At 40.8% G+C, this 13953-nt stretch overlaps 1 protein-coding gene across 5 annotated transcripts in view; it reads right to left on the bottom strand.

The window, feature by feature from the left end:
- Positions 1–13953, bottom strand: part of rhbdl3 (rhomboid, veinlet-like 3 (Drosophila)) — a 66179-nt gene that overhangs the window by 6044 nt on the left and 46182 nt on the right. For all 5 annotated transcript variants that reach the window (XM_030432279.1, XM_030432294.1, XM_030432285.1 and 2 more), the window contains one exon: positions 7930–8042. In XM_030432279.1, coding sequence (XP_030288139.1) covers positions 7930–8042 — 113 coding nt within the window. The remainder of the gene's footprint in view (positions 1–7929; positions 8043–13953) is intronic.

Below are 13953 nucleotides of genomic sequence, written 5' to 3'. Positions count from 1 at the left end.
TGGGGCACCTACAGGGTTGGCTTGGCTGTATGGTCAATCTTTGTTACAAACTGGCAGAGGGGGAAGGCTAGTGTCCAATAGGAGACACAGGTGACACCAGATTGTAATATACAGTTGATGGATCAAATACGGTTTCACTTATTTCCTTTTTTTGAATACTTGAGAAAATTGCTAGAGTTCTGACCTCTTCATTCTTATGAAGAATGATCTACCTCTATAAATAGCAACAAGAAACACCTGAAGGAGAATGTCCTTAAAGATTGCTACTTTTAGAAATGACACTGAACTTTTGACAGAACTAGAAATATACAATAGTGTTCAATCTCTGATTTCTATTTTTTTTTTTGTTTCATTGCTCAAAATACAAACACGGAGGAAACAGCCACCACGTTTACATTTAAAGGGGCACTTTGTAGTTTTTGCTAAGAAATTCAAACCCAGAATTAAAAAATGTATAATATTAATAATATAAACTCAGAAATTTATCATAATAATTAACATATAATTAATCAATTATTATATATTTAATAAACAAGTTGTTCCAGGACACTGTAGCTAGAAAGGTGGCAGGGTCCGCCAAATATTATTCATTCAGGAAAATGAAGACAGTTTGTTCTTGTTTCTTAAGGCATGAAAAAACAGTCAATGAAGATCTTTCCCAGAACTACATAGTGCACCTTTAAATATTATCACACTGAGGGGAATGAATGAGGAGTGGACAGGCCACAAGGAACTTTGATCATGTGTTGATTCTGGTGGCCCCTGTGGACAAAAGAAGTTTGAGCAACACCGCCTTGTGTCTGAGGATGTTGACGGCCATGATGTGAATCCCACCCACTGACGTGCATTACAAGTAAAAGAAAGTAGCCAATCTTCTCTCTGATGATCTCATTTGCTTATGTAGGCGAAATAGAGACACCTTGCTTGTATGAATAATAGTAAAGTCAGAAAATACTGAATTACATTAGCGGTTCAAGGTTCACTTTTGGAAACGGCAATTGAGAGAACAAATTCTGCTAAGGTCAGCAATGATCTTTGAATCTCATCTTTTAAGCCAACATGGACAAGTTGGTCTTTAAAACTTCTACACCAATATTCAGTCTACTTTCAGCTCTGTTTTTGGTTTCAACCAACAAAATGTCTGGCTCTTAAGCTGCTACATGCTCCACTATGTTCAAAGCTAGGTGCTAACTTTGTCCGTCTACTGTTTGGTGATGAGCAGGTCGTCCACAGTGGTGTATATCAGACCTTTTCTGCTGAAAACTATGCAATGAGAGCGAGTGGGAGGACTTAGCGATAATTCTCGGTGGGTTCATCACTATGAGCAACACATTTTACATACACGTCCTCACATGATCTGATTATAGCTGCTTTACAGTGTTTGTAAAAAAAAAAAACAGGTTAAATTTGTTTAGCCTGGCATTTGGCCATTTTGGGGATAAATGGATAAATATACTTTATGCAAATGTTCTCAAATGTGGTACAATTCTAAACGATACAGTACTTTGTTTATTTTAAATGCGTCTCGAGCTACAATCTTCGGTGTGAACTTCCAGTATTCAGGAGAGAAATTTGAATATTTTTCCCTCAGAGGATAACACTGGCAGACACTGTGACTGGCTAATTTAAACTGTTTTTGTACAAACTGTGACCCGCTGTGCTCTGAAAACATCTATTCTGAATGGCATAAAGGCTGCTTTGCCTCTCGCTTTTTACTGCGAGCGTGTCATAAATAGGCCTTCATGAATAGAGGCGTGTTTATACTGTACCAGTGCACACTGTGATTTGTATGTAAAACAAATGCATTCATACAAATCGCAAACAGCGAATTACTCTCTTTAGCACCTCGGCACCGATTCATCACGTGCACAATAGATTCAATCAAGCACTTCTATTTATTTCTATTCAAGCATTCAAAGTTGAAACACGGGGTCATTCAGAGACCGAGTCCACTGAGGAAATGTGGTCAGACTGGGTGCCAGGGGCAGGGTAGAAAAAAGAAAAAAGGAGAAAGAGATATGCTTAGTTGAACTATTAAATCAAGCAAAGAAACTCTCTCCTTTTATTTCTCTCTCTCTCACACTCTATCCACTCTTCATTTCTCAGTATATCTTTTCCTTCGCTTGTCTCCATGGCACTGACCTGTGTACATTATTGATGCTAAGTATATGAGACTCAACTGCCCACGCTGCATACAGAAGGAGAGCGCATGAAGCTGCTGATGAATGGTCCATACTTCCCTCTAAGTTCACACACCTTCCCTCCGTGTCTCTCTTTCTCTCTCTCTAAAACACAAAGGCGCCTGATTAGCATATAAATGCATAAATGCGTGCACATACACTGTGCACATACTCATACACAGAATATGCAGAATTTGGAACTACTGTCACTTGTTTTTGTTTCAGTCTTGTTTTGCATCTATTGGTTAGAACAGCTAAGGCTTGTTCTTGTTTGTGAAGCCTTATTAAATGGTAGATTTGAACACATTTACAACATAGAGGACTGAAACATAATCTCTATGTTTCCTGATAATCATACTTCTTGCAGTACTTTTGGGGCAAGGACCTACAATGCTTACTCCAGAAAATGAACTAAATAAACAGGCCCATGAGCAGTAGATGCCATTCAGATATTTAATCCTTTGTGAGATGTCTGGTTTAAAAAATGCTGCAGGCTAAGCTGGGCCCTCAAATAGCTATAAAATCAACCGTCTAAGCTTAAGGCACATTTAGCCAACCTCGTAACTGTGCACATTAATGCCGTCGTGTGGTTTGGACGCTGCTCAGGAAACCATTCCACCCAGCAACATTAAGTCTCTCTCTCTAACAGCAGAGTATATCACACTAAAGGCACACGGTTTATAATTACAGAAGACAGAAAGCGCTCTGGAGTTCACAGATATCAAATCACCATAAGGAGGGATGACAGGATAAGCCACGGCATCTCAATCACAGTGCTTTTTATGGCAGCGGGTACAGCATGAAGGGAAAGAACGCATGCACAGACACAGTTTGAGAAAATATATAGCCCCACATACAGTAGAATACACCACAGATGTGTAAACATGATACAGATGCAACTGAATTCCCTTTAAGTCTGCGTCCTTACATTGCTTCATTCTGTCAGCATGTTTAAGGAGTTTTGCTTTTGTACATACATTTTTGTGCTGATATTTTGGGGTGTTTGGGGATTTTTTGGATGTTAAGCGTCAAGCTACACACTTCTTTATAATAGACAAATAGTCCAAAACTGAAACCACTGAAAATTAGACAATAGTTTGATTAAACCATTGAAAGAACTGCAGAAACTGACAACACTGAATATTTAACAGGGGATAGTTTTGTGAAAACACACCATGCATCGTCCCGTTCATGAGGGAACCTCAGGGAATTCAGTTCCTGGGGTGCATAATAACACCAAGGTTCTTGTTTGCATTTTCACATTGACTGTATCTATATTTCATGAACCGCGGTTCTTTCAAAACTATACCTATCAACCCAGGAATGAGTTTTTAAGGGTAACTTAAACAACTGTACACATTTAAGTGTGTTTAGAGGTCTTGTCGAGTACCAGAGGAAGCTGCATGTAATCAAATAATTTGCCTCCAGTGATGTCACTCAGTTGCTAAATGGCATTGCGGGTCACCAGTTTTGAAAAGCAGTCCCTTGGTCTAGCATTGCACTCCTAAAACAAATCATCAAATCTGATACAACATAAACCAGAGATAACACTTTTTTAAATTTCTTTACAGAATTATAAAATCTATAAACCGCTGTGTGGTGTCTTTGTGTTTGATAAGCCTTGGCAACTGCAATGAAATTATCCCAATTCTCATGGATAACCCCAAGTGAGTCAGTGTGCCAGCTTCCAACCCCGCGTTTTCAAAGAAATATGTGACAGAAAGTGAAACAAAAGGACCATTCAAAAGCCAAGCCTGACATTTAGCTCCAAATACGACTTTCCTTTTTTGCCTAATGTGGGGCCTTCTCAGGTGTGTGAACCCTAATGGCAGCACAGCAAGGTGGTGTAAGAGCAGCGTCTGACTCACCAGGTCATTAAACACTGCAGAGTAATCTAAGCAGTTTGTTGATTACACACACAACAATCACACAACCACACACTGGAATGAACATATACACTGTGTGTACAATATGTTTCCTCGCTATAACAGGCAAACAGTGGGGGAAGATCAATTCAAAGATCATTTTTCAATCAAGCCTCTCAATTGATTATCATGTTTTAAAAAAGGAAAATGCACATAAACCTAAATAAAAAAGGTAAAAAAGGTAGCGGCTTTTATTCATTTGAATACATTTGAAATCATTTTGAATCTAACTGTGACCCTAAATCATATAATTAAGCTTTTCATTCCCAAGGTTACACCCTTTAAAAGCATCCTGCGCTACTTCCTTCCTCTTCACACACAAGAGACACTGAAACACCTGGTTCAGGACACTTCCACCTTTTGTAGTTCCTGTGTTTAGGCAGTGTGTCTGGGCAGGGTGTCCTCCATCCCTTTAATTAACTTGCTTTAATAACATTATTGTGGTTTGCGTGCACACTCAAAAACACAAATGCACACACACACACACACACACACACACACACACACACACACACACACACACACACACACACACACACAGGCAAGGACACAGTCTCTTGGAATTCCTCGGCAGCAGGCCCCAGGAGGCCTGTAGTTTTTACAGTCCAAAGTGGCATCTCATTTATCTTAACTGTTCTCCCAAACTGGAGAGAACGAACAGGGGACATGAAGGGGAATAACAATGCACATCAGCACTCATAATGAGACTGACTCTGTGGTTTAAGTGACTTTTTTTTAACTTTCTCTCTCTGTTGTTTACTTTCTTGTCAGTCTTTTCTGTCTTTGCACACATGTACCCTGCCTGTTGCCGCAGCTGCATCATGCAGACCCTGGGCGTTATTGTGTCCATGAATGAGAATTTGTGTGTTTACTTGCGAGTCCATTGATATCATCAAAGTGTCAGAGTGTGTGTCGGCCCTAGAGGGTCATTGACCTCTCTCTGTGTCATTACTTGACCTCTGAACTCTGACCTGACTCCTGTAAAGTGCCAGCTGAGCCCCTCTCTGTTCACGATTACATGAAGGGAAATGAGGCGGAAGGAGAAAGGAGAAATAGAAAAAAAAGAAAGGGGTAAGAAAAAGAAAATTAAAGAAATAAGAAATAAACATTTAAAAAGGAGAGCTTTGAAATGTCTGAGGGGTCTATCTTTTTTCCAAATGGTGTAAATGTTGAGGGCACAGCCTTTTGTAACATAACAAGGTTTGGTGCATCTAAAACCATATTCCATGTTTTGTTAGTCTTGTAAAGCACTTTGGATTGCATTTCATTTTCTTGAAAGGTGCTCTATATATGAAGACTGATTGATCGATTGATAGATTTCAGTATCACATAAGAAAAGATAAGATAGAAGAGAAATATTTGTTGTTAACGTGCAGTGAAATAGTGAGAGAGTAAGAGTTAAAAGATGTCCATTTAGTCTTCAATTCAAAACTTTAAGTCTTTAAGTCAAATCTTTAAGTTAAATTCTGCTCCTCTTCTCAAATCAGGCCTACAGTACACATGTTTTCATAACGTATAGCCTTTTATAGAAATAATCATTCATAAACCTGCTGCTTATGAAACACTGATATACAGTGAGAAGCAAATATTCGTTTTATCACATCCACCCACGTGTTGCTAAATATTGTGCGAATCGTGACTTTGGCTCCAGTCCTTCTGCTGCCAAAACATTTTTTAAAAAGGCCCGGACCAGACACAACAAACCCAAACATTACAACCAACACAACAAGAACCTGCCTCCTCTCTTCCGCCAGTGGTCGATATCTAATTAAAACAGCAGATGCGTTAGAGTGTGTGTGCGTGTGTGTGTCTGTGTGTACATAAGTGTGTGTGATTTATGGTGTGTTTCCTCCTCATTTCACTGCGAGGTTAATGCTACAGGCCACTGCAGCTGGTATCCCCAGGGTGTTTGTCACTGACCCCTATATGCACACACACACACCACACACACACACACACACACACACACACACACACACACACACACCACACACAGAGAGACTCAGAGATAGAAAGAGAATAAAGAGACATCATTTTCATGAATATTAAACAAAAATCGCTCTGGCTGAAATTGAAACCCTGCGATCCTCTTGGCTTTTTCCTGACATTAGTAACACACACACACACACACACACACACTCTGACCAATAAATTGGATTACCATCATCATAATAAAAAAATACATGGCAAAAAGGTTGCTAGAGACGTGATGAACACAAAAAAAAAAAAACATTTTAAGTACACGCCATGTGCAATCACACTTAACATGCAAACGTTTGACCAGTCAGATGAAGCCCCAGCTAGCCGTCAATTCAGGGGCAGCTGTGAGGTTAGCTTTTATGATGGCTGAGGAAGAAGAGAAGAGCTAATATGGGCACTTTTATCTACTGCAACTTATATTTAAGATTTTTCTGTTATCTGTACTTGAGTACTTCTTACTTTTACTACATAATAACACACATTTCTGTACTTTCTACTCTACTCTACACTTCCAGGCTTGTTATTATAGTTTTAATGCATTTGAGGGGAATTATTGATACATTGGTGATGCTTTCAACAATCAACCTTCTTTCTGGTGTAATTATGAACAGCTAGGACAAATCCCACTGATTCTACCTTTCAGTTTAAGTTCTACCTTTAAGCAAAGATTCAGAAATGCCTAACTTTTATACCTTGAGTACATTTGAGAGCCTGCACTTTCATACTTATACTCGATTAAACAAGTTGAATCAGTACTCTCTTTTCAACACAAGCATCTGTACCTCTACTTGAGTAAAACATGTGTACTTTTGCCACCTCTGCATATTGTTGGATTTCATGTTTCCATCCCCCAGAAATATCTCCAATTATCATCTCAAAAAGTAGCCCAATAATTCCACTCCAGTTATCTCGTAGCTAAAAAAAAAAAAAAAAGTCACCTCTGGGCACAAAAAACAGTGATTGGTTTGGGAAATCAACAGTGGGAGTGGAAGGCTTTGTTAGTAAGAACTGATTCAGTGAAGAGAAACAGAGGTCATGATCACGCACGCACACACACACACACACACACGCACACACACACACCAACAGAAATGCAGACTTACTGTCTCAGCTAAACAGGGCTGAACACTGAAACTGCACCAGTGCCCGAGGTTGATAGGGAAGCAGGAAGGGAGCGGTGAAATTTTGTTCAAAGATGCGTGTCTGCTTTTTCTTTCTCATTTGTAGCTGCACGCTCTCCCGAAACTCCACTCCACTCCCCCCTCTCCTCTCCTCTCCTCTCCCATCTCCTTGTTTCTCATATCCTGCCCCCTCCTCTCCAAACCCTCCCAGACTTATTAACACTTATGAATTCATCTCCTCTCCTCTGTCTCTTCTCGCTCTTCATCCCTTCCTCACACACTCCCCCATTCCTGTTCCATTATTACTGTGTGTGTGTTTTCCTCTGATTGAGCTCCGTTTGAGATAACTCTCTCTGCTCTGACCTATTGTACATGACCGCAGGGGGATGCACAGGGGCTTTGATGGGGCTCTGACAACCCCCTACATCCCACCACGTCTGGTAGGAAACAGAAACACAAGGCCATCTGTCCTCAACAGCCCACACACACACACATACGCTACATTTTCTCATTGACCAGTATCCACCAACACACAGGCTGTAACCTGATAGGCTGTTGAACGCACGAAAATCACACAACAAGCAGATTGGAACAATGGTGGAGTTTGTGTGTAGATGGGATGGAGGGAAATGTATGCACTGAATAGAGACTGATTGAGATTGTAATTGTTGCACGTCTGTGTGTGTGTGTGTGTGTGTGTGTGTGTGTGCGTGTGTGCCCCACCTGCCAGCACACCACACACATAGACCAGTCCGATCCGCAGGGCTCCGTGGACCATTTCTAGAGGGACCCCCACCAGCAACTGCATGGCCATGTTCAGGCTCAGGTGTTCAATCCTGTAAAAACACACACACACACACACACACACAAACACACACACACACACACACACACACAAACACAGAGTCAGAATGAGTCAAATGAATCATAGAGGTGCAGCTGAGGTAACTGAATGTTGATTGTTATTCTTTTCTTGTACACTCCTGATATATAGAGACGTGAATTCAATCTAGCAAACTAGTGCACTCAGTAAACATCACTGGTTCCTGTGGCTTGTGAATTAGATGCATACATTATTTCTAATATGTAGCTATTAATTTGCTTGTTTTTATTGTCTTTGAAATGCACTTCTAATGTTTTTGTCTTATTTGTTTGTATAGCTTTGCTCCTGTTAAGTTTGATTTCCTTGTCTAAATGGTGCTTTGTAAATAACCTTGCCTCGCCTTAAAAATGTACCTCACTGAAGTGAAAAGTACACAGAGAGTATATTCGTCATTGTGCTTCAAAAAAATTAGATATGTGTCTTTCCGGCAGCATTGTCCCAGTTCATTTCTGTATAAACCACAACACATGCAGTGAACTTTTTCCATTGGAACAACTTTTTACTACAGAAATAGTCCTTATGAAAACTCTTGACATGTTCTATGGATCATTCAAAGTAATCTGGACACGATTTCAGTTAAAAGCACCACCACTGTAGGAGGTGGCAGAAAACCTGGGGAAGTGTCAAGGTCTGTGACTTATAATTATCTTCATGATTGATACACCTATTGATATCCAAACAAATAGTTAAAAATAACCAGTTTTTGAAAGCCCAAAGTGACATCTATAAACGACAATCCCAAAGATCTTAAAGGTCCAGTGTGTAGGATTTAGTGGTTATCCCTCTCCTATGCTGTTCTGGGCATAGATTTATAAAGCACTGCATGGTGAACACAAAGATGGCGCCTACTCGGCCTGATGAGAGTTGCTCGCCTGGTGCTCAGATTTTTTAAATCACTTTACACGGCCTCATGGAAATTTTATAAATATAAACCTCCATGGATCAAAAAAATAATAATACAAAGAGTCATAATGGAACTTGTCTGCCGTCCGCAGTGTCCTGCCAACAGTTTTACAGAATTAATTTTCCCCATAGAGCACCTGAAAATAAATTCTGAGCCGCAGGGGACATTTTTGGCTAAAAGTACCACGAGTGGCCACTGGGCAAACTTGGAAGCAAGGCATTTAATTTAATTAAAGCACATTTAATTAAAATGTTCTTGTAATCTCAGCTTGTCATGCTTTAAAAAAAAACATTTCCATGCGTATTCTGTGAAACCTCTGACCGGACAAAGACAGACACAGAGAAGTCTGCACAGTTCCCCACTGAGGTTTGATTTCTGAGCGAATATTCACTCTAGTTTGGGTTTTTGAGATTTGGAAAGGATCAGTGTTGCTGAGCTGTTGGCAGGATTACATGGATCATGTATGTGTACGCATGCGAGGCCACACAATTCCAAACACTGAAAAAACAAAACAACCTAGACACACCTTTGAATCTACAAATGCTGACCATTCTACAGTATTTTTTTTTAAAATATATGATATTTAGATTTTTATGCAAACTTGCAATCACAAGCATCTTGAAAATAACTTCTTTCCATGCCAATATTTCAGGCGACATGCTTCCTTTCACCCCCGTGGGTGTGGTGTCAGATGATTGACAGGTAACAAGCTCAATTCTGGCACCGTACAATGATGAAACAAAAACTGTGACAAAATCAAACCATGCTGTGCAAAAACAGCCACAAGCTATATTGACTGTGCACAACCATGACTGAAGAAAAAACAAAAAAGACACCAAGATGATCGGCACAATTTAACAAATAGTCAGATAATTTGACATGTTCCTGTCCATAATGATCACGTGTTGCTGTTTTAAAAGTGATAATACTCAGATCATTTACTGAGTGTGCAGTGTGTGCTTTTTAATATAGCACATCATCACCTAAGACCATATTATTATGCCTGCTCACACACAGACACACACACACACACACACACACACACACACACACACACACACAGACAAACTGGAACATCTGCTCCTTCATCAAACCACACTGTCGTGGCCATCAACAGATAATCATCAACACACTCCAGTGCACTTAAACATTACTTGTGAACACTGATAGAGGCACATACACACTCACACACACTTAGAAATGTACTCACACAAGCACACAAAGAGACACACAGCACGATAAAAGAACTGCAAATGGACCCAAATCCACTCACAGCATGTGTTTCACTGTGATGGCTACAAGCAAGGGATAGCTGGGTCACACACATGCACAACCAAACACACTTACACACACACACACAAACACACCCTGACTGTGCCCTTCACGGCTAGAAAGTCCTTCCAGCCAAACCTCAGTCAGCAGCAGCACAGACACATTCAGATGTCACAGCAGAATCCAAAAGGACAGCGAGCTGCTATAATCCGGCCTCTCAGCCTCCTCTCTCCCTCTCTCTCATAATCTTGATCATTGTCTCTCCATCACTCTCCCCTTCTGTTTTCACTCCCTGTCCTAATTACACTGTCATTACTGTTTCACATTAGCTGGAAGGGAGTTGACAGTACGAAGGCAAGAGACAAAGAGATGACTCTTCCTTTTTTCCTCCCTATCGACAGTTTGACAAACTGCACGGTTGAATTGCTGTGTGTGTTTCCTGTCGGTGCATTCTGGAAAAAAAAAAAAGAAAAAACTCAACATCAAACAGATTCTTCATCCTAGAAATGAATGCAAACAATCCCCGAACAAACAAGCACACACACACACACACACACACACACACACACAAACACACACCCAACACATTTCCCCAACACAGACATGAAAAAAAACAAGACAAGGCCGATAATCTATTTAGTTTGAAACAACACAGCCGCCACAACCACAATGCCGACACAGAGGATCGTTCCAGTGATCACAGAGACAATGGGGGATATTGATTGGCTGGGAGAGGCCCGTCCAAACGCAGAAGGACAACTCCACTCCAAATAACAGCCGCTATCTATTCCTATACTGCTAATAGGGCTATGAGCGATGGGCTGCACCGTCAGGCAGATCTGCGGCAGTCCAGATGACCCTGGTTCTTTTTTTTTTATATCACTCCTTCAACTATAGCAGCTTCACAATTAATTCTTTTTTTTGCGCAACAAAGTGAAGAACAGATTGTGATGCTTTCATGAGAAGAAAGAAAACGAGTCACAAATTGAATAGAGTTTCATAAAAGACACAAGAAAGGATAAGGTGTGATAAAGTGCGCTGACACTTGCACAGCACAGACTCAGTACTCTGACATTATCATTTATTATTGGGTGACAAACCTCTGCATGATGATGAGGAGTGGACAAAAGTAGCACGAACGCAACCGGAAATAAAGCTCTCTGCTGCAAAATGTTTCAAGTCATGGTTTAATCTAGCAGGAAGCTAATCTTGCTAAAGTTTTCACAGCTACTACAGACACACTGCACATAGAGAGAAGGGGGGAGGGAGGGAGGGAGGGAGGGAGAGAAGAGTGAGTCTGCAATGCCCTGTGCTGAGGGATGTTTTGGGGCCAATATTTACACTCTGTTTTGGTGTTGAGAATTGGGAAGGATCAGTCCTACTGAGCTGTTGATGGGATTACATGGTTTGTAGTTGCCTGTGTGTGAGAGAGAGGGAGCAAGGGGGAGTGAAAGGGGGAGAGTGTGTGAAGGAGAAGTGAAACATGGAAACAGTGGTATCAGTCAGCCACAAGAGCTTCGCAGAAGACAGCGTCACTGTAAATGATTAGAAGCTGTATTGTCTGTAGAGGTGGATCAGTGGGTCAGGGTGCCCACAGTGTCATACTTATAATTCCTGTCCCTGACTTTTGTTAAAGGTCATTCCATCCTAGTGTTAGTAAGTTTTGGCATCGATCTGGAAAGACAAGAAATTGGCCTCCAAAACCAAGAAAATATTACTTTAATTAGGTCAAATGTGTGACCAAACAGCATTATGATGAAGCACTGTCGCGCTGCAGAGATCACAGGTTTATTTGGTACAGGCCACAATAAATGTCACACCATGAGGATTTTAATAGCTTTTTTAGAGAAAATGACATGGACAAGAAACATTTCGGCCTTGGACAAAGTATGTTCTATTCTGATCCATTCTATTACAAGATACCTGTTGGACTCCAAGTAAAGCCATTTTTTCTTTCCGAAATAACCTTCTCAATGCCCGACTTTCTATTGTTTCTCTTGACCGTGTAACAGCAATGTAGTGTCATGTCTTTCAGGTGTGTCAAGTTATGAAAAATCAAACAAAACTATAGGTCATATTGATATAATTCAAAAATAATAACACATCTACAGAACTTGTAGAAAGGTGCAGAATGAAACTATCTCTTTTCCTTAAAAGTGCTATCATGATTGTGAATGTATCATTAGTCAGATTGTTTTGTTCATTTCTGTGTAACAATCCCGACGGTTGGCTCCAGCCTCTAACAAGGTTTGTCGTCTTTTGTATCAAATGGGTTTATATCCCGTGTTTTGTCAGCAATATGAGTAGTTATCAGTTTGTGGACGAAAAACATAAAAATGGATTAGTTCTACAGTATGCTCCCAGAATACCGTACTGCCCTGAGGTCCTCCTCACACCCACGTTGCTCTTGCTACCTAGCGTTAGTCACATTAACGATAGCTAGCTAGCGTTAGTTAGTGACATTGATGCTTGCTAGCTGATTCTAGTGACGTAAGGTAATGCGACAAACTAGCAACAACTTGAGGGGACAGATGATTCAAACAACGGCGGTGTTGTGTCACGAATGCAGTGGTGGCTGAATGTTATCAATACTACCTTTGCGTAAAAAAAAAATATCATGCAACATTATAAAGCATATTTCATTTCAGATGTTAGAAGAAGGGGTCACTTTAATTGTTATACGAGCCCCTTGCGGTGTCACATGTACGAAGCTCCGTGCTCGCCACTTCGATGCTTTACATAAACATCATCCTCTTGCATGATTTCGAGCACAGAGACATTGAGAAATGTGTCTCCATGTGCCTTCTAATGAACGTCTCTCCCAGTGGCTCTGGTATCAGCATGAGCAAATGGGCTGAGGCGGTTAAGCCAGCCAGCACATAACGACCGCCGTTCTTCTGTGCCATGAAGCAGTAATCACAAATTTATACTCCCTGAATTATTGAAAGTCATTTTTGATCAGCGATGCAAATTTCAGAACAAGAGTTGCAGTCTATGTGCTGAGATCACAAGAAACCCTTCACATCTACAAAATCTGCTGGACTCACCAAGTGCACTTATCTTAAAACATGTAGCCAGTGCTGAATGTTAGGCTGCTCCCAGAATTCTAGTTGAGCCTATTCTAGTTTGACTGGGACCATCAGATTCAGACTCAGGGATGACGGGGCCTACTGGGACTCAGGAGCATTGACAAGTATATGCAATTATAGAATCAAACTAATTAAAACATTTCCACATAAAATCAGACACACTGGCACCTTGGATTCATTCCCACAGCCTCTTCCCCTGATGTTCCAATGTAATCGGTGCATGTTAAACATCTCACCTCTCTCCTTTTATCACTCCGTTCATCCCTTCGAGTTCATCTTTTAACCACACACTGTCATCACCACCGGCACCTCCAGGTACTCCTAATTAAATTATCATTTTATTAGTTCTCACTATTGCCTGAGACTCCATTTACCCACAAGGGTAATTAAACCTGGATGACCTGGCCTAAACCGATCATAAGATAGGAGGAGAGGAGAGGAGAGGAGAGGAGAGGAGAGGAGAGGAGAGGAGAGGAGAGGAGAGGAGTTTTATCAAATTATCTGTCAATATTTTGTGGTTTCTTCGAGCAGAGGAGCGTTATGATAGGGACAAGTGTTCCCCACACTCAGCTAGGACAGCAGCAGTGCAGTAAATACAC

The sequence above is a fragment of the Sparus aurata genome, chromosome 1 (genome assembly GCF_900880675.1).
Source record: "Sparus aurata chromosome 1, fSpaAur1.1, whole genome shotgun sequence".
NCBI lineage: Eukaryota > Metazoa > Chordata > Actinopteri > Spariformes > Sparidae > Sparus > Sparus aurata.
This window is presented reverse-complemented; position numbering and strand designations above follow the sequence as displayed.